Genomic DNA, 20,882 nt, shown 5'->3' on the forward strand with positions numbered 1-20,882 from the left:
GGTGCGTGTTCATGTACACATGCATATGCACTGTATAAAAGCAAGAGGATTTGGTTACATCCCTGCAGTAAGATTTTCTTTCCCTCTTTCTTTGTAGAGAATTGTATTGCACTCGCCTATAATATATAGGATCCCATCAACACCAAGCTTCTTTTTCTATTGAAAGACTCACCAATCCCCCTGAAAGTGAAAGGCCTGCTGCACTTTATAGAGCGTATTTTGCAGAATACATTTTAGATAAGGATAATTAAGCCACTTCTTTATGAACTGCAACTGATTTTACTGGAGCTGTTTATCTGATATTTCATCAAGTGACTTTCATGCTCCTGATTGGATCCTACCAATTATCCAGCCAACTATTTTATTAAGAGACTATTATGTTGGGCTGATATTCTGTATGCACTGTGGCTTCTAAAACAAGAAGTGCCAACTGTTGCTGTAATCAGTATTAATGCACTTTAAATCTGACTCGCATCTTCTGAACAGGGAACAAATCATCTCCTTTATTTGTTTCTTGTTTTTGTTTCTTGCAGAACACTTCAAAAGCCTCGCAGGTCCCCTCCCCTTGGGGTGGCAACGGAAAGTGAGTATTTGCTGCTACCTACCTCTGCCAAGGGCATGAGTGATTAGTGGCGGGGGGGAGTGTTTTGTTAACCGTCAGCTCTTGGATTATGCATCCGTCTTCCATAAGTTACAGTCATGTTTCAGTCATGCAGAAAGTCTGAAAAGCTGGTATGAGCTGCTACCAAATTCTCTGACAACTTGATCTTTTAAGCTGAACGAGGGTGATAAAAATATCTGTTAATTAGATAGCAAGTACCATGTCATTTCAGGAAGTCAAAATAAAGTCAACCTCCATTGCAATGATTTTTCAATGATTTGTTCCGTAACGAAAGACCAATGAATGTTTCATTGATATACAGTAAGTGCGGTTTAATAAAACTGAAGGCATAATAGTGGTGAAAATGGGAAGGCACTTAATCAACCAATTATCTGAGCCTTTATATTAATGCTAACCTCCCCCCCAACCTCAAATATAAAATCACAGTAATCTAATTATGATCCGATGTTCAGTGAAGCCGCGTTACCATTGCACCCTTACTGTAGCACATGATGTATATCATACTTGATGAGCGTGCCTGCGCCTTGTCCACAGAGCTCCCGGGAAAGCACGGCCCACCCACCAATTCCCACATCCCCCGAACCAACCCTGAAAATGAGGCGACAGAGCTGCCCTGGAGGTGCTTTGCTGCACTTTCAAAATATCTATCTTTCAAAATATCTATCTATCTAGCTTCAGTATGCCTGAGCACGGGGATGGAGCATGCTTCTCCAGGGCACGAGGACGTATGTCCTTTTTGCTGCCATCCCAGTGCTACCTGTGCAAGGGCAGACAAAGCTTCTTCCTTCACCTCCTTCCCCATTTTTACTTAACATCCAGCCAAATCCAAATCATGCCTATCAGACCATTCTGTTTCAGGTGATTCATGAGCAGAAAGGTCCAAAGACCCAAACCCACGATCACTCGAGTCAAGGGGAAAGAAATGTATTGCCTTCAGCAGGCTTTGAATCAGGCCCTAAGTAAACACCAAATAAAAATTAACAAGTTGTGCTTGTCCGTGTAGGAGGGACTCATTTTTACCTGGCAACTGGAGACGAGCATAACACCCCTATATGAGGTGCTACCCCAGGGTCTTCGATGTGTACCTATATGCTGGCTCAGACCAATCCAAGTGGGAGCTTATTAAACACAGCTAGGGTTAGCAGATGAAAGGGAACATTTCCAGCATTTCAGAGACTTCAGAAAGGAAAGCTGTCCTTCGAGTGTGCGTTTCTCGGAGCTGGGACCTTCCTGAAATACTTAAAAAGCCCCCAAGTATTGGACGCTGCCAAAATCAATATGCCCAGGCCGAACAGCAAATCAGGCTGACAGGGTTAAGGCCACCGGTTTAGATGCACGCAAGGGAGTGATGTGGCCAGCACAGCTTCCAGCTTTTGGCTTCCCAGCCATAACAACCAAGTTCCCACGTGCAGCTGAGCCGACTGGGGGAAGTTATCAGTGTGAGTCCAGGACAGGGCTTGAACCATGTGCCTGTTGAGCCACAGCAAGATCCCTTGACATGATGCCCAGCTCTCGGGTAGCTGTCACTTCCCATTTGACACTGAAGCTAGCTCCAGAGATACGTAGGCAAAAGTGCATCTGCTGTAAAAGAGCCTGTTTCTTCCTTTTATTCCAAGACAGAAGCTCACTGCACGTAATAGCAATTAAGAAGAGGCAGGCAGGTATCACTGTATGTTCACGTGCTTCTGTGCTGCTCCCTGGGGCCTCTGATCTTAGGCAGGTCTTTCTCTTACGCTCAGTTCAAATGAATCAGGAGCCCGCCAGAGCTGTTATGATCAGCCTTAAAACTCCTTTGTCACCCAGATTGTTGAATCCAAAGCCATGAAAACCTCCGCCTGGCTTACTGGAAATTCAGGCCACGTTGGCTGACAGCATTGTCAACCTCTGCAAAGTTGGCCTGAATTCCAAGCTGGCAATGAAACAACTTTTGCCTGGTTTCATTACAGAAATTTTTTCCCACCTCTAGCTGCAATAAGCGCAAGATAGAGAGATTTAATAGACTCACCACCGTAATAATGGCAGTGCGCCTTTCCCTGCACAACAGGGTAAATCCAATGAACAGCACACTTTATTTGGCACAAGTGCGTCAGCTTGTAAGTGGCTCTAGCAAAACACTCTCGGTCCCCTCGGATACTACATGATTGTTAACTGCTCCCAGACCTAATCAAGTAGAGTTCAGATCTTCTGCACGTTACAAAAACACTGCGGTGGTGTCAAATCACCAGTATGTTTGGAGACTCAGAAATAAAACATTCCTGCTGCAGGATATACTTTGATAGAACATATCAGCTGGGTCAACAGCTACTAACAGCCGAAGCGATGGGGAGCATTGTTTCCGTGGGGCAGATCTAGGGGACCCCGTTGCTGAGAGTGCAGCTGGAGAAGGACGCTGGGCTACTTCCATTCCATTTAGAAAATGCAGTGTAATGAATGCTGCTCTTCAACTCTTCGCCCCATGCTTGTGGCCCTCTGGCTCCAGACCTGCATAGCAGCTAGCCGGCGCGGGAGATGTAATGTGTTTGCCTCGCATCCCTGTGCCCACACACAAGTGGAGGGTGAAGGCTGTGTCTCTCTCTTTCCCTGCTTTGCCTTTACAGGACTGATCCAGCATCTGTTAAAGCCAGTCTGAGTCTTTCCATTGAGTTCCCCAAGTGTTGGATCTGGCCTGTAATGAAGCCAAGCACGAGCAGAGCGATCTCTATAGCACTCCCCCCAGCTGGAGCAACAATAGCTGCCTGCCTGGGGGGAACAGGATGTGAACCCCTCTCCCAGCACAGGGTCTGGCACCTTTCCTCCATTCTGGGTGCCAGAAGCAGTTTAGCACTGGCTTTGAAGTGCACTGTGTGGCCATGCCGTGCATTTGCTTAGGGAAGTGGTTCCAAATGGGGGCGAGAGGGGAGAGTTTTGGACCCCTTCATCTTGTTCACAGAAACCAGTTTTCAAAGAGAATAGCTGCGAGGGAGCATTCAGCGCCATGCGGCTCTCAACATGTGCGATTGCAGTGGGTGACCTCCTTGCTGCCTGTAGCTGCAGGTGATTCCTAATTGTCGGTGTTAGAATTAAAAGAAAATCTATATTAGAACATTAGTGCTGCACTAAGTAGCTAACTTAAAACACTGCTCTTTATAAAGCACTGTGCAGATGAACTGTTGGCAATTAGAAACAAATCTCCATAGCAAGTCTTAAAGAATCCTATAGAGATATTCATAATCCTACAGTACCCCGAGCTCCTAATACTGCTCTGCAGGGTGCTCTTAAGAATTGCACTTTGCTTATTGTGGTGACTGTATTTGTAGCAAACTGTCATTGTGGTTTCCACAAAATGCTTTGATAATAAGCCAATATTGCACATTGAGTGTTTTCTAACTACCATAGCAGCTTCTGGCAGCAGGTAGAAAAATCATTACAGCTATGAGATACTTCTTTCTCTGAAAGATTGCTATATTTTTATGATAGATTTTTATTTTTTTTTAAATAACAGGTTCATTTGTACGGAGAATTAAATCCCTTTTTATTTTCAATCAGCCGCAGTTTATAACCTCTCCTCTCTTGTAAAACAGGAGCTCATAACTGCACATCTTCTCTGGACTGGGTGCAGATTTGATTTTAAGTGTGTTCAGGAGAGAGATGAAATTATATGGGAGCGGGAGTAATTTGCCTTTCGCTCTTGCAGGAGCACAGAAACTCCATCTCCCATGTCTCTCAGCCCATCCCCAGCCAGTTCTGGTGGGAGCAGCACAGGCCCCGCTGGGTCGTCCTCAGCAGGAACCATCACCATCCCCCAGCGCATCCACCATATGGCTGCCAGCCACGTCAACATCACCAACAACGTATTGCGGAGTTACGAGCACTGGGACATGGCCGACAAGCTGACTAAAGAGAACAAAGGTGCCTTGTTCACTTCCTGCTTTTCCGGAGTTTGATAAATGATTTGTGTGTGTGTGTGTTTAGTTTTCATGGGGGAACTGAACCCAGGACCACCTGAGCTAAGAGTATAACCTCTCCAGCATGAACCATCAGACTCCAAATCCACCTGCTGGCAAGTGTAGAAAACTCATCTCTTCTTTTTTAGCAAGCACAGAGGGAGGGCATGTAGCACGCACTGAACAGTGGGTTAGGAGAGCAGCTGGCAACTAATTTAACAAAGATGAGCCCCAAGTGATGACTGCCTTTGCGTCTGCACATTTATTCCCGGTTTCAGCCTCTTGTGGAGTACGGAAGTTATTTTCCAACTCCAGTTGTCATCCTGCTTAAGGCTATTAAAATGCTTGCTGAGGTAATAGGTGAATGTTGTTAGATGTTACGATTATGCAGTGAGACTGATTTTAACATAGGCGTGGGAAAATGGTGACTTTAGCTTGCCAGCAATCGGCCTATGATTCAATTTATTTATTCATAACAACATAGCATAAGTTTTTACCATGGCTGACTCAGAGAAATGTTGGCAAGCAGTTCTTGGCTGGTCTATATTGACTGTAACGGAGGTGAACGGATGTGATTAAAGGTCAGATTTGGCTCACTGCTTGCAAGCCATTGACCGTCTCTATGATGATGCTATCTGTCAACTTCAGTCTTGCTTCTACCAAATTATTGGCAAAGCTGCCTTTGTTTTCAGTTAAACAGTGTTGGGTTCAGGATCTGGTCTTTGTCTTGGATCATAATGAGATCCCATAAAGCTGAGTGTGCAAATTGATCCTATTCCCATTCAAGTCAATAGCAAATTTCCTCTGGTTTTTGTGAGACTGAAATCAAGTCTTTGGAGTGTTTGATATTTGAATGCTAGCTAGCGCGGGCTTGTTCCTGAATCAGGGACAGCAATTGTAAATGGCACATCAAACGCCTCCCAACTATCTCAAGTCTTATTACACATTGGATAAATTAACCATCGTGTTATAGGTTTTCTTTTTTCCCCATAATCACATCCATTGTCACACTGCATTTAAGTATTCCTTTTCAAATGTACTGCAGAATTTTGCGGTGCTAATGCAGAAGGATGCTCTGATAGGAGAATGAGATGGCGATAATCTTGTAATTAGCTCTGTGTGTTGTGGAGTTGTTAAATGTTCTGCTTGATACTGAATCAAAATAGCTCAGGCATCCAGCCAAAAGACAGAATATGTACCCAGCAAGTGCTGTTATCAGTCCCGGAGCCAGTTAGGGAAAAAAGCTGCCGAGTCTCATTCTGCATTTCTTTGCCCCGCGCTCTTTGTTCTTGCTTTAGTCTGCATTCAGATAAGCCCAGATCTACAAAGCATGATATGTGTAGTCCACGTTTATATGAGGAGACACATGGACATTAGTGGGGCTTGTTGCATGTATGTAGGCGATTCACGCGAGCAAGAGATTTAATTCAATCCCCATTCTTGCATTATACCCCTTTTTCACAGTTTGTAGCCTTGTTGCAGTGGCTTGTAGTGTTTTTACTTAAGTGTTGGAAACCATGCGAGAGAGAACTCAGGTTTTCCTGCGCTCTGTAGTAGTGTGTCCGTCTTTTGATTCTGGTCCAAGGAACATATTTTCTAATTCAATATTAGCTTTAAAGCACGCGCTCGAGCACTGTTAAATGGTATCTTGAAAAAAAATGTATTGGGTAGCAGAAAAAGATAATGCACCGCATTACACTGGAAACAACGTCCATGTGGTGGGACTAATTACCCTGTCACTCACTGGAGCCAATTAGCATGCCTAAACAGATACGGCTGCACTGCTTCTAGATCAAGAGGCAACTCTTGATCTAGATCTGCTTCTGGATCTGTGCTTGAGGGCACTGCTCCAGAGCCCCAGCTGGATGACTCCGTGATTGAATTCTCAGCATCAGGAGGGGGTTAGGACACGCTGGGCCCTTCCAGTTTAAAAACAGAAAAAGGGGGGACACCCATAGCAAACTCCAGGGACACTTTCCATCAAGCTGAATTACTTCGTCCCTGCCCCAGCTCTCATCCTGTTTCTGGTGGGTCCTTCACAGGGCAGGTTGCCAGCTGCACTGTCAAACTCTCAGCTGACAGTTCTGGAATCAGATGTTTTTAATCTTAAGTATATGCCCTTTTAAATCCTTTGCAGTATTTTTCCCCAGGTGGTGGAAGCTCATCATATCTATTTAGGGCTGCTTGGTACAGGAAATTTCAGCCTAATGTTCTCTCAGATACAGGTTTAATTAGTTGTTTCGGTGTTTGTGGCATCCTAGATAAATGTTTTCGGACTGGGAAACTGCAATTAGGCTTTAAGTAAAGTTTGTGACGTTTGAAGCAATTATTATTATTTATTGGAACGTAGAATTAAATCACTGGAGCACCAGCAAGGCTGGGTTATTTCACTCCTAATTCTATTGATTTCACATGGGAGACGAAAAAAACATAGGAAGGAAGATTAAAGAACCTGCTAGTTGCTGTTTCTTGACATGACTGGTGCGATCCCTCAGCTTTTCTCATGTTTGCCTTAAGCCATATCACTTTATGCTGTGATACAGTCGTATCTCACCAGCTGACCAGGGTCAGTCTGGGTCAGTGCTTGGAAAGAAGACCTCAAAGCAGCATTCAGATGCTGCAGGAAGCACTGGAGGTGATTCTGTAGCCAGCAGAACCATTGCCCGAGCACAGTGTTAAGTGGCCCGAAGCTGAGACGGTAGCTGTGTTAGATGAGATGAGAACACAAGGTCTTGACCCCATCTTATTGTGATTATTACATACTCATTGTATGACTAGAGGCTCCCTACTGAGATCACAATCTCATTCTCTTAGGCAAGAGTCCCATACTGAGAGAAGCTTGAAGAGCTCATGGTCTTCACCGACAAGACAGACAATAGATGCCAGAGCAGACTGGGGGGAAATCCAGACCCACTGAAGTCCATGCAAGGATTCCCTTTGACTTTGATAGGGTCAGGATTTCATCCAGGGATTTGCAAGGTCACAGAAAAAAGCTGGCTTCTCCCTGCCTGTTGCCCCTTTCTTGGGATAAGAGGTATCTTGGCCTCCTACATGCAATTACAGATTGCCAGTAAGCCCACTTTGACGTTTTTGGATGAGAGGAGAGCAGAGCAGTGACAGCCTTTGTACGACATTTCTTACTTTCTTCTCAGCACGGTATTGCTCTGTCTAGTCCTCCTGTCTCCTTCATGAAAAAGTGCCTCTTGCCTTCTACTCCTCCACTTCCCGTCTCCTGAGTGCCTTCATCCTGCCACACTCCCCTGCCTTTCATTGTCCGTGGGCCCACAATTACCAAAGCCATTTAGGTATAGTGCACTGGTTCTTGACAGCTGTTGGTCATGGATCCTGGTGCTGGCATTGCAACCCAACCTCCAGCTGACTCACAACTCCTCATGATCCCACGTCCTTCCAAGCCCTTTTGCAGTAACTGAATTTCTCTGGGAGGGGTGAGCTGCCTCGGTTGGGAGCTGCGATCCAAGAAGTGGCTGTGGCTCAACCTTCTCCTTTCTTAGTTCTTTCCTCTACTGCTGCTGAAGCAGGAATTGTTTGGAGCTAAACCAGTGAAGGGGGCTGTGACCCCCCCAGAAAAGCAACTTCTGTAGCCTCAACTGTGGCCCCTAGTGACCAGGAGAAAATACCGCATGGCAGTCACTGCTCATTCCTAGCTGTTTAAGTTGTACACCTATCAAACTAGGACTCTGATAATCTTTGCTTTTCTGCCTTGTGAACTGAGCCAAAACAAGAGCATTGGCAAACACCTGTAGCAATACCCTGATGAACTTCTAGCCTAAGTCAGTACATGCGGTCTGTCGAAAGTGTCAATCCGCGGTTTCAGCGACGCCGGCTGTTCTTCCCCTCCTGCCTTATAAACAACATAATGTTACTGGTTAGTAAGTGCTACGGTCTGACTCCAGAGGTGACTGCATTTCAGCAATGTGCACAGTGTATTTGAGATGCCCCAGCAGAAAATCAAGATACAACTGCATTATATAATATTTAAGACAAAAATTGGTAGCTTGTAATATAATGTTTTCATCTGCATTTATTACACAGTTTATATTACTGGGTGATATATAATAGCCTGTTTACAACATGTTTCAGTTTTCTTTGCTTAAATATTGTAATGTGATAACATCCAAGGGGAACACATTGTTAGTGTGCCAAAATACAATATTCTTATTTGACTATCTATGGCCACTTGTAGAAGAAACGGGGGGTTACTTCACTTTAAATTGAAGTGGTGGCTTTTTAAAAACACCACTTCAATTAGGGTGAAGTAAACCCCCGTGACGTGTACACCCGTGTCTTACCTGCCTCTCCGGCAGCAGGGAGGGGAGGATGAGCTCCCAGGAGGCGGAGCAGTCCCTGGGCAGTGGGGAGGGGCTGGTGCTTCCCTCCACGGCAGCAGAGCCCCCTTGCATGCATCCAGCTCGGGCCGTCCCAGGGGGCACTGCAGCCACAGGGGGAAGGACTGGGTCCCTGCCCAACTCATGCAGGCAGACAGTCTCTGGGCGGGGGCGGAAATCAGGCTCGCCGCTTTTTTTTTTTTTTTTATCCTTCAGTGGAGTCTGCTTTCCCAGGTTGCTGCCAGGCTGCCTGCATGGGCAGCCTGCACAGGCCCTGCACTGGACAGAGCCCGGTGCTTCACTCCGTGGCTGTAGGGCAGCAAACTAAAGCTCCTTGGAGGTGTTTTAGTTTGCTGCATCCCAAAGTCATTTAAGGTGCATTAGACTGCCAAATGTGCTGGAATTAATGCGCAGTATGCTGCCAACGCACGCCAACACCAGCATCATTAAAGCAATGCAAAAGCATTTAACCCGCTTTAAAATGCCATGCACGCATGCCCCTCATTTCATCTAAATACGAACTGTGGCATTCTAAGGCCAAGTCCTTTTTTTTTTTTTTTTTTTTGTATTATTCCACTTAATCCAGTGTCTGTCCATATGGACTGTGGAAGAGCTTGCATGATGGGTTACTAGATGTATATCATTTAACAGTAAGAATAATTCACCATTGGAATAACTTACCTAGCAACATGGTAGAATCTCCAGTATTTATAGTCTCTAAGACAAGACTGGTTATCTTTCTAAAATATATATTAATGCTCAAACAGAAGCAGTGGGCTTGACACTGGCATTACTGGGGGAGCTTTTGAGGGCTTACACTATGAGGGCTTATACTATGCAGGAGGGCTTATACTATGCAGGAGGTCAGACTAGGTGACCATAACAGTCTTTCCTGGCTTTTAAGTCTGTAGAGGGTGGTAATTTAAGAGTTGCTCTTGAAATCACTCACTCAGAGTTATGCACTTTAAAAGCTCACTAATAGCTTGGTAGCCAGGTTGTGGTTAACGTATTTTTGCACAGTTACCCAAAACAATGACTCCCCTTTCCTGTGTTGCAGAATTCTTTGTAGACCTGGACTCGGTGATGGGACCATTAACGCAGCACAGCAGTATGACCAACCTGGTGCGTTATGTTCGACAAGGACTTCACTGGCTCCGCACTGAGGCGCACTTGTTGTAGTGACTGCCGCCCGACTCATAACATCCCCATCGTTCTACCTCTACCAGCGCACAGACGATCACTGGTGGAACTCCACTCATTTATGGAACTTTATTCATGTAACTTCATTTTTATTGCCTTTTTTGATATCCTATCTATTGGAAGTAGAAGTCATCATAAATGGAACTTATGACTGAAGAGCAGTATGTGTTGTACCATCTAATCATTTTCAACAGTTTTCTATGCCTTGCGTCTCCTGGATCCTGCCATCCTTATGTGCTTTATGGAATGGTACATCCCCTGCAGTATTGTTTTAAGTCCACACTGCCTTCAAGTGAAAACAAAAAAGCACTTTGAGAAGATATGGATTCCTGAGAAATAGTACAAAACGTCTTAAACATTTTAGGGTATATACAAAAACCCCTTCTGATACAAATTGGTAGAAGTTATAGCTATTCACTCAAAATTGTCCTCCAAACTTGAACCAAGCTGTACACTGGTTAGTTCTGGCATCATTACCTGACACAGTTCACTGCTAAAATGTCATACTATCTGTAGGCCTGGTCTCTAAAAAATAACTTTAAACTTCTTACAGGTAAGAAAGTAGTGTAAGATCACCAAAGGTGTTAGGAGGTAACAGATTGGAACAATGCCTCGCTAAAGAAAGACGCCACTCTATGCAAGGAGGTTTTGATATTTCATTCGAACTTTATTGTTGGCTTAAGTAGGCAGCAGAATGCAGTTTTTAAGCAATTTCAAGCATTAGATTTCATAGTCTCTGTCGCCATCCACGTACTAAATCTGTGACTTTTCTTTCCATTGTACTGTTTGATCTCAAACAAATGTTCATCCCATACTTTCCTTGGCAAAACAATCTCCTCTTGCATAGTGACTCAGCAAAAGCACATTTTAACAGGAGCGCTACACTCTAAATGTTGATCTTGTATGTAAAATGCATTAATAAGTGTATTGTAGACTCTAGATGAGATTCACTAGAAGTGTAACTAACTGGCTATTGTTGAGACATTTCTAATGCTGTGTGGCATTAATTTACGCCAGCTTGGTTGATTTCAGAGCATTAGAAGCAGACAGTGGGTATGTCTACATGTGCGCATTTACTGCGCAGCAACCGAAATTACTGCACAGTATGGGTACGCATCTATATGTGCATGCCCATACTGCACAGTAAATATGGTGACTTATACCGACTTAAGGATAAATTTGATACCTGCATCATGCAGGTATCAAATTTACATCCGATTAGTTACTGCGCACTAATGCACGTATAGATGCCTTACTGTGCAGTAACACTATGTGTGTAGACTGATTTGGGACTAACCTTAATTCCTAGTCAGACCATACACAGCATTAATGCACTTTAATGCCTGCACATGTAGATGCCAGCCTGTTCCCACTTACTGCACAGTAAATTTAAGCCAGTGTAAATGCACATCTAGACACACCCAGTGTTACCTTACTTTCTTGAAAAAAATAAAAAATTAAGGAAAATCATGAGATTTACCCCAAAGCAGCATAGCATATGCTTAATAACAGTACTTCAGTCTACCAGTTCTCCAAATTACCTCTTTTTTAAGCTCTTTTACTGTTTACCCATGCTGTTATATTTTGGACAATTCCTTTAGTGCACACATAATCATGAGACAATTCCAATAGCATTTTAAAGCAATCGTGAATAAATTAGACCATTTCACTCACTCTCTTTTTTTTCTTTATAAACTGCACTGTTCTTGTGGCGACACTGCAAGAAGCAATGGTGCATGAAATAAAACAAAATGAATTTATATCAATAATTCACACGACTTTAAATGGTCTTCTATCATTTTTGATGTAATGCCTGCATACCTTACCAAGCTGTAAATTTCATTCATATAAACAAAAAGAAATGGCAATGTAAATATCATCCTATGTCACATGTCACTGAAATAACCCAATATGCGTATTAAATACCATCCAGACATTAGTTAATTGTAATTACCTTCTGATATATAATCCTTTATATCCTTTAATCTAGTGAGTTATTGGATTCCACTCACTGGGTTGTGACCAGATAAATAGAACAAATTTACATTTAAAAGGTTCAGCCTATTACAGTTTTTAAAGCAGGTCTTGCATATTTGCAATAAGAACAGTTTTCATGATCAGGCCTAGACCCATTGTATATTATTAGCTCCTATTAATAAGTACCTTTTAAAAATTCTGTAACTCACAGTTTCTTTCCCACAACTAGGTCTTGTCAGTGAAGCCAAAATGAGAAATACATCATTAGATAAATCATTCTGCTAGGGCAGTCTGTGAAGACATTTCCAGAACATGCACTTGCTGGATGACCCGACTACCCCTGTTCTTACAGTAGTCAATGTACCCTTATCTGTTTTTTGAGGGTTTCAGTAACATGACTGAAACATGAATCCAATAGCATTTATCACACTGATTCTGGCCCCTTTTGTTAATGAAAAAAAAGCCATGATAGCAAGAGCTATTCATCTGTTTCAAAGAAGGGGGATTTCAGAAAAACACTGCACTTTTACAATAGATTAGTCTGGTTGTTTCTGAGAACTCAACTGAAGTATTGATGGTCTGGTGGTGACCTAAGTTTTCCATTCTCTTTGCGAGGGCTGGCCAGTTGGATCGACTGATTGTTCTGTCTAATTAGGTGCATTATCCTCCCTTGTTAGTTTAATGTAGACTGAAACCCTAGACCACCATGAACTTATGAAGGATGGATACATCTTGAAATACAATCTTCAGAGACAAGACTGGTCAAAGAGTTAGCTACAGTCAGTATATTATATTTCCCTATTGCTAGTAGTAAATAGACTCCTATCTCAAAATGTACCCTATATATTTGCAAATCTTTTGCCTAGACAGCTTAAAGACTTAGCCCACCTGATTGTGCATCCCATGACTTAGATTGAAATGTATGCTGAATCAATGGCACGATTATAATAAGTCCAGCAGTCAAGCCTAGGATCACAAGCCAACTTCTATTTAGCGGTCTTGTTTCAAAAGCGGCTTAGAAGTAAATTAAATATGGAGAGTGAATTACCTTCTTATCCCTGGGGATGATGCTTCTTTTGGGTTAGTTATTAAGGATTATTGCACTTTTTACAGGCGCTATATTCATCACATTTCAAATGCCAACGTGTCATCTTCATGGAATAATTCTCCTCTTTAAACTATTATTTCAAGCAGAGTTAATTGAATGAGATTCTGAGGGGGAAAACATTTTGATCCCTGAGCAATCCGAATTGGACTTTTTTTTATCTAGCCCTTTCAGAATTGCTACCTGCAAACATTCAAAAATCATGAATCAGGCCCTAAAAAAAAAAAAATCATGAGCTGGCCTTCAGAAAAACCCCATAGCTCTAGTTAATATTACTTTTGAGGATTCTTTTATTTGTCGTTTGTTTTCTTATCCCAGAGGCTGTGCTCAAGTCATGTCTTCGAGCTTTCCTTCATAATCATGGAAGTTACTTTTTTTAATGTCTCATGCAAATCTTCCGATTCCCGTGGCTGGGTTTTCAGACAGACACCAAATATGACGAGGCTCAGGATCAAACTACCAGGTCCGACTGCACTGCCCTCTCGGTCTGATGCTAAATTATGTTCCACAAATTTACAGCGATATCCAAGTTTTGTGGCTAAGGCTAATGGGCTAAAGGTGAACATTTTGGAGACCCATTAGTACAAGATAATAGCGTAGCACGTACTTGAGGAAGACCATTATGAACCACTTAATGTCAAGGGCTTCAGCTGGTCCTAAATAAAACTTATGAACTGATTCAGGAGGAATGCTCCCTCTGAGAGCAGATATCTCTAGCCACTGAAGGTCACCGCACTAGACGTTCTGGGGAGGAACGCGTGGGAGACCCGTGGTATGCCTCGTATGGTCCATGTTCCCTCAGTCACAAGTCTCTGAGGCAGAGCCTGTACTCCTGACTCAGACAGTCTCCCTTGGGGCTTTTTCAGGGGTTTTCACCTTTGTTTCTGGTTTAGCTTGTTGCTTAGTGTTGCTAGTGTTTGGGGACATTTGTCCTGACGTGTTTCTCTGTGTTTAATTTGGCTCGCAACTTGTTACATGGCCTTGGGACCTTTAATCACTTAATAATCTCCATGTGGAAATATCGATTGTTTTATTTATAGATGTCCTCATTTAAAAGATAGGATAGGTCTGCTGCCTCGGTGCATTTCTTTTAAAAGACTTAAGGTCAAGAACTTGGGTGCCTTCTTACGAAACAAAGTAATCAGTGTCCTATTTTAGGACATGAGAAGCTAAAGGTGGACCATTAGCGAAAATCAATTTCTATGGCACTTTTCAATTCACAGATTTTCTGACAGTCCTCTATTTAAACTTTCTGGGCTACTGACTTGCTTTCAGGTACTTTGAAAGGAATATTTTTGTAATTTTTTGTGCATACCTAGTAACTTTTTTTTCCCCTTCATTTCAGAGAATGTAACTACAATTGCTGAAAGGCTCTGTTATAAGAATAGGCTCTTCAGTGGATTAGGGCTTGAGTCCCAGTCTACATATTTACTTTGAGATGGAAGACAAGCTCATCCATAAACAGCACTGTAGTGGGTGTGTGCCTGTGGGTGTTGAGACAGTCAGTTTGCTGCCGGGCAGAAAGTTGATACGTGGTACTTTCTAGCATAAAAAAGAGAGAGGGAGTGATGATGTTTTTATCAGGACATGAATGTGTTTGTTCTTCCGCAGTAGATGTGTGAGTTTGTGTGTGTCCAGAGAGAGAAAGAGATTCCCATTCATATTATCTGCAGCATCCTCTTGTCACAAGCACCAGCGCAAACAAACTGAACTGCCACAAAAAGTAATTCCATCTCTAAGGGTTCGTGCCTAACCCACTGACTGGCAAAACTGTTTCAAGACGGTGGCAGGCTCCGTACAAGTACTCCATTAACCCCCCTAGGAAGTATTTGCCATTCGTGCTCCACCCATGACAGCTCAGTGTCCATCCGATGGACACTTTTAAAGATAACAAAAAATAAAATAAAATTGCACAAGAAAAAAGTTATTTTGAACATATTACATTTGTAAAAAGTCCTCCCGCTTGCAGACTATGGAGCAGCTGTAGGCACAAAACTATTTGAATCCAAGGGCTAAAATGGTCCTCACAGATTCCAACATATTGGACCCAAGATCTGTGCAATAGTAGACCCTGCATCCATCCCCGCCCCTCACACTTTGTTCTGGAGGGAGTAGCAGGCATGAATCCAGCTCAAAGCCACCCTCACTGCCCTTTGCTAATGGAACTATTCACCTCTTTGGCTTGCAGCTTGGGGGCTACTGTAGGTATGGAGATGGGAGCTATTTTGGCCCTGAAAGCCTAATCCTATAGGTGTTCTGTATGTAGAACAGGGGTGAGCAAAATGGCAGCTCCGGCCAGTGGCTGGAGTCCATTTCCCAGCAGCCCCTGCCCACGTGGCTAGAACCAGTTTCCATGGAGACCCCAGCAGCAGCTGCACTGATGCCACAAGGCCAGGGTTTCCATGGAGAATGGCCCCAGCAGCACTGGCAGAGCACTGGCAAGGTGCAGAGCTGCTCCAGAGTCAGGCTGGGATCTTGCAGCGGTGACGTGGTCCAGAGCCAGGGCAGAGCCACGACCTGCAGCCTGCATGCTCCAGGCAGGGCCACGGAGGCAACGGGTCATGGCTCCGCCCCAGCTCCTTGCAGCGGTGACAGCATACTCCGGAGCCAGGGCAGAGCCACAATCCACTGCCTGCACGCCCCTGCCTGGAGCATGCAGGCTGCTCTGCCCTGGCTCTGGATCATGCTGTCACTGCCACACGATCCCAGCCCAGCTCCAAGGGCAGCTCCATACCCTGCCGCGTGCCCTGCAAGCAGAGATGGGGCTGGTGGGGGGAGCCTGGGGGAGCTGTAGCCCCCCGTAGTCATTCCTCCCAGAGTTGCCATTGCCCACCCCATACAGGCAGCAGCTGAGCTCACCCCACTCCCGCCCACAGCACAGCCCTCCCTTTGGCCCCCCACCAGGAAGAGTCTGGTGCTACTGCTGCCTGCCAGCACTGCTGGGGCTGGTCTCCATGGAAACCCTGGCCCCATGCTATCTCAGCGTGGCTGCTGCTGGGGTCTCCATGGAAACCAGCCCCAGCCACACAGGCAGGAGTTGCCAGGAAATGGGAGTCCACTGCCAGCTGGATCTGGCTCACAGGCCAGACTTTGCCTTCCCCTGATGTAGGAGCTCCATGCAATCCATTGTATCTAGAATGTCAGTGACCACATTGCAATGCTTTATGGGACAAATCCTGTTTGCTTACCTCTTGCTGAGTCCCACTCATGTCAGTGGCATCGATCCGGTGAGCCGGATGGATGGGACGTGTGTGTGAAATGGTCAGGGACTTTGATTCCACTGCCCTGTAAGCAGAGTGCCACTATATGTTGCTTCTCTTGGACCTGGTCCCACTCAGTCGCATCAGTTTGATTGGATTGGATTCTGTTGTATAGAATTACTCCTGATTTACCCAGCATAAGTTAGAGAGATGAGTTTAAGTGAGCAAACATTTAGGGAACGGTTCCTTATACAGTTCAGAATCAAGCGCTGCTCTAACCCTAGGGCAACTCTACAGTAACTCCGCTGTTTTCAGTGGAATTAATTGGGGGAGAGTCTGTGCCCTTTTCACACTGACGTAGAGCTGGTGTTCAGCTGAGCCCAGGTTCTGGCTCATGAGACCTGATCCCCAACTGAGTGAAGCCAATTATTTCAGTGGAATTGCACCCATTTGCATTTGGGCTGAGGCTGGGCGCCACAGAGTTCAGTGAAGTTTCTCTCGATTCACACTGCTCTCTGAGACAACTTGATCTGTGAACAAACCATCCATTTATTCAGCCTTTGCTCAGGTAAAGTAACTTTTGACTTCAGTGGGACATGGCTGGGAGTAAGAGTTTCAAGGACCTGATGCATTTATCCCAAAATTTTTCTGTTGAGTTAGATAGCTGTGTATATGACAGGGGTAAAGAAAAAGGTCCTTGGTTAGGTCTGCTGACATCAGTAGAGTTGACCCAATATGCACAGAGTGAGGATCTAACCCATGCACCCAAACTTTTTTTGTCCCAAATATATCTCTATGCAGATGAACTCCCAAAGCTTTATCGTAATGCCTCTTCTTTTCTGCCCAGGCAACTGAAACAATTCATGTACAGTAATCGGTATGGTAGGGGAATACTGTACTATGCAAAGTCATGGACTCTAGAGTACTTTGTAAAACTGCTTTAGACTGTGGGGTCTGGAAAAGTATCATCAGAAACAAGTAGCTCTTGCTGTCCTGCACTTCTTACCTGATGTAGAGTAAATGTTCACTCTGCACTTCCAAACTGAGATTTTTACACACAGAGCGATTGAAAATTGTAGGGTTCTAAAAACTAGGGACCAGATCCTCTAGTGGCATTCATCAGTTCTTTGCCCATTGATGTCTGTGCTGATACCTGCTGAAATACTGGTCCCGTGTATCCTCAAACTGCGTTGTGTGAACTAAAGCAGCTTTATAAGTATATAAACTCAAGCTCATTACTAATAGTTGAACATTTTGGATGAAGCATCCAAACTCCCTGCTAAAAGAGTTGGAGGGCAATTTTTGCCTGCTTTCTAGTCTTGCATATGTCCGCTTTGTAGCTAAAAAGCATTTTGCAATTTCATTTTCTCTCAGTTTAAATATTTCCTGGCATCAGCGTTAGCTTGCACAGAAAAACAGCATCTAAATTCCAATGCGTAATAAATGCTTTCAGTATAAAGATGGAAACTGCTACTCTTGCTCAGAGACATTGCAGAGGGTTGATGTGTATTTTCTAAGCCAAATGGTTTTTGTACTTTAAAAGTCATTGAAAATAAGTATTTGGGGCCCAGTTCTGCCTCTCTCTCACCCTGAATGTCTTCATCTAGTTTGTCTCATTGAAATCAGTGGGACTAACTACATGCAGAGTAAATTATGGCTCAGCATACAGATGGCAGAATTGGACACTAAATAAGTTACTTGGATGCAATCAGGAGTTTAATTTTAGCCATATGTGTCATGTGAGGACACTTAGAAACAATATGTACATTTTATCCAAGCTGACAGTCCCTGCAATTCCATAGGCTATTGTACATTTTATTCCTGTGTGTATTTGACATCTCTGGATTGCATATCTTCCACTAAATCTTAACTGTCCTCTTTCTTCCTTCCTTTCCTTTATTTTTTTTTAAGTCAATGCTCAAAAGGTCTAAGACGTGTCATTGCAAAGTGTGAGAACCAGTGTAGAGATCTGGCTATTTTTTGTTTTAATTTTGAGCTCTCCTTTAATCTGTGTTTTAAAATCACACTCCCATTCTTTTAAAGTTGCTTTCTGATTTCTGTCAGCCCGGACCCGTGACATGTTTATACCAGTAACCTCCGTAGTTACACTCGGCATCGGGCTCGTGCCACCTGGTGCAGAGTTACTCCAGGAATAAACCTCCGTGGTATTTTTGCAGTATATAGGGGTGGCCGTTTGTTGAATACACACTGACCTACTCCCCTTACCAACAGTGATGAAATGTTGTAATATCACCAACTGCAGCAGCTATCCTGGGATAACGGTTTGTCTGTTCACTCCAGATCCTGGTGTATTTTACAACAGTATAAAAACAGCTGTAAATCGCACTGGTGTAGGCCTGTTGTGTGTCCAGGCCCTGAAAAACGCAATATAATAACTAAAATACCAGGAAAAGTAATAATAGCAAACTAAAGGGATGTTTGCTCTTTTTAGTTGTCTTGTTTTATATCTAGCAGTGTTTGGAATAGTCTAGATAAATGTGTAGTCTCTCACTTACCGTCTCCAACTGTGGCAAAAGCTTTTGTTTTGTTTTTGTTTTTTGTGTAGAAAAATAACCAAAATATCGGGAACATTTATATATGCTTTCTTCTGGTTACTGGAAATAAAGATAATATGGTGACCTCATGGTCTTCCAACCAAAGTCGGATTTAATTTCTACATTGATGTGCAACTTAATTAGCCATTGAAATTAGATTGCAGTTTACTAACTACCCCTTTAGCTTGCATTCTTACTTTTTATTTACTATTGAAGTAGCCTTTTTGTGTGTGTGTATGCAAATATCATATCCATAATCACTGCAATTCCACAAGGTGTCTTTGTTCTGAACAAGCATGTTATTCTTGTAAAGTTTTAAGTATAAGTTAAGATGTTTTGTACAGACCAAGGTAACTGTTAAAATGTCAAGCAATTACTGAAATGTTGTATAGTTAAAGGTTTGATTTCTTTTGCTTTATATGTATAAAATTGTATCCTGCCTGTTTTGCTTTGTGTTTCCAATGTGTTGCACAATTATGCATTTTGTTTACATTTTGTTCCTTCTCAAAACAAACAAAAAAAAACCCCAGTAATACTTTATGTACAAACATTTTAAATGTACTTTTGTTGTTTTTAAACACAATGTCTCTGTATAAATAATATTGGTTGAACTGGTACTTTTGTGTCTCTCATAGAGGGATTAATTATACTGCCAGTGCATTTGAATTATTTAAAAAAAAGTAAAATAAAATTTTTATGAAAATGTAACCCATTTTATAGCTATAAATTATTCCGCATTCAGCTCGTTCTCATCCCAGGGTACAATCAGGATGTTATGATAAGTACCGTTTGTGGGAGAGTTGTCATCAGTTTTAATTTTTAACGATGCGTTGGAGTCATTATGGAGAGCTAAAACAACTCAGTGTTGTGAGATTACAGTTTGCTGATGCCACTCAGGAGGTGATGAGATAAAGAGTTTGTCTCATTCCCCTAGCTGTCCCCATTCGCAAGAGGAGCATCAGATCTTTGCCCAACCCCTGCTAAACTGCTAAGAAGCCAATCTGCAAAGGAATAGCTTTCAGAATTGGCTGGCAACCAACCTATGACTTAAGCTAAAACCTGCCGGTCCCCTGCAGAGGGGGGCACTTCACAGAATCATAGAAAATGAGGGTTGGAAGGGATCTCAGGAGGTCACATCTAGCCCGACCCTCTGCTCAAAGCAGGACCAGCCCCAACTCCATCATCCCAGCCGAGGCTTAAACACCTCCAAGGATGGAGCTTCCACCGCCTCTCCGGGGAACCTGTTCCAGTGCTTTGCTACCCTCCTCATGAGAAAGTTTTTCCTAATATCTAACCTAACCCAAACTTCCCTTGCTGCAACTTGAAACCGTTGTTCCTTGTTCTGTCTTTTCATTCCAGCAACTCCCTGGGGCCTAACTGAAGACAGAACCAGAAACCCCGTGTTTTCCACCAACATCCCTAAGCAGCTACAATTCAGCGCCAAGAATATCAGCTCCAAAGAGATGAAAAGCTCTCAAAAGATGCCTCCCTGAAAACATGAAGTCTATGCCTAGTGCCAGAGCTGAGCACCTGCTGCAGGCCAATACAGGCAAAGCAAGGTGAGCGCAGCCACCCGGAAAAGAATTACAGAGCTAAAAAAAAATTCCGCGGTCCACCTGGTTTACGAGATCAACGTATCCGCTGAAAACACAGGCCAGATTCACCAGAATTGTCTGGTGCCTTTGCACCACCCTGGCAACATGAAGTAGGCGTCAAAGCAGCTTATCCAATCGGTTCAACTGGGTTATGGGTTTATCAGCTTCAGTGATCAGCTCAGTGCTGCCTGGGTATCCACACAGCATTGCCTAAACTCTGAAAGCCCTAGGCTAGCATTCGCTGGGCCCGAATTAAAAACCTAGGATGGATTTTCTGGAATGCCACTTGTTGAGCTATGCCAAAGCTGTGGTGGAAGATCCCAAAAAGGATTTTAGTGGTAGAGATAACTGTCTGTTGG

At 43.5% G+C, this 20,882-nt stretch overlaps 1 protein-coding gene across 5 annotated transcripts in view; it reads left to right on the forward strand.

The window, feature by feature from the left end:
* The window catches only part of AFF2 (ALF transcription elongation factor 2), a 400,790-nt gene extending 388,217 nt beyond the window's left edge, over positions 1-12,573 (forward strand). For all 5 annotated transcript variants that reach the window (XM_090061622.1, XM_090061620.1, XM_090061623.1 and 2 more), the window contains 3 exons: positions 534-583; positions 4,296-4,510; positions 9,949-12,573. In XM_090061622.1, the coding sequence (XP_089917748.1) occupies positions 534-583; positions 4,296-4,510; positions 9,949-10,070 (387 nt within the window). In that variant the 3' untranslated portion in view covers positions 10,071-12,573. The remainder of the gene's footprint in view (positions 1-533; positions 584-4,295; positions 4,511-9,948) is intronic.
* The last annotated feature ends 8,309 nt before the right edge of the window (positions 12,574-20,882 follow it).

This window comes from Crocodylus siamensis, chromosome 8, assembly GCF_052110815.1.
Source record: "Crocodylus siamensis isolate JL-2025a chromosome 8, ASM5211081v1, whole genome shotgun sequence".
Classification (NCBI taxonomy): Eukaryota; Metazoa; Chordata; order Crocodylia; family Crocodylidae; genus Crocodylus; species Crocodylus siamensis.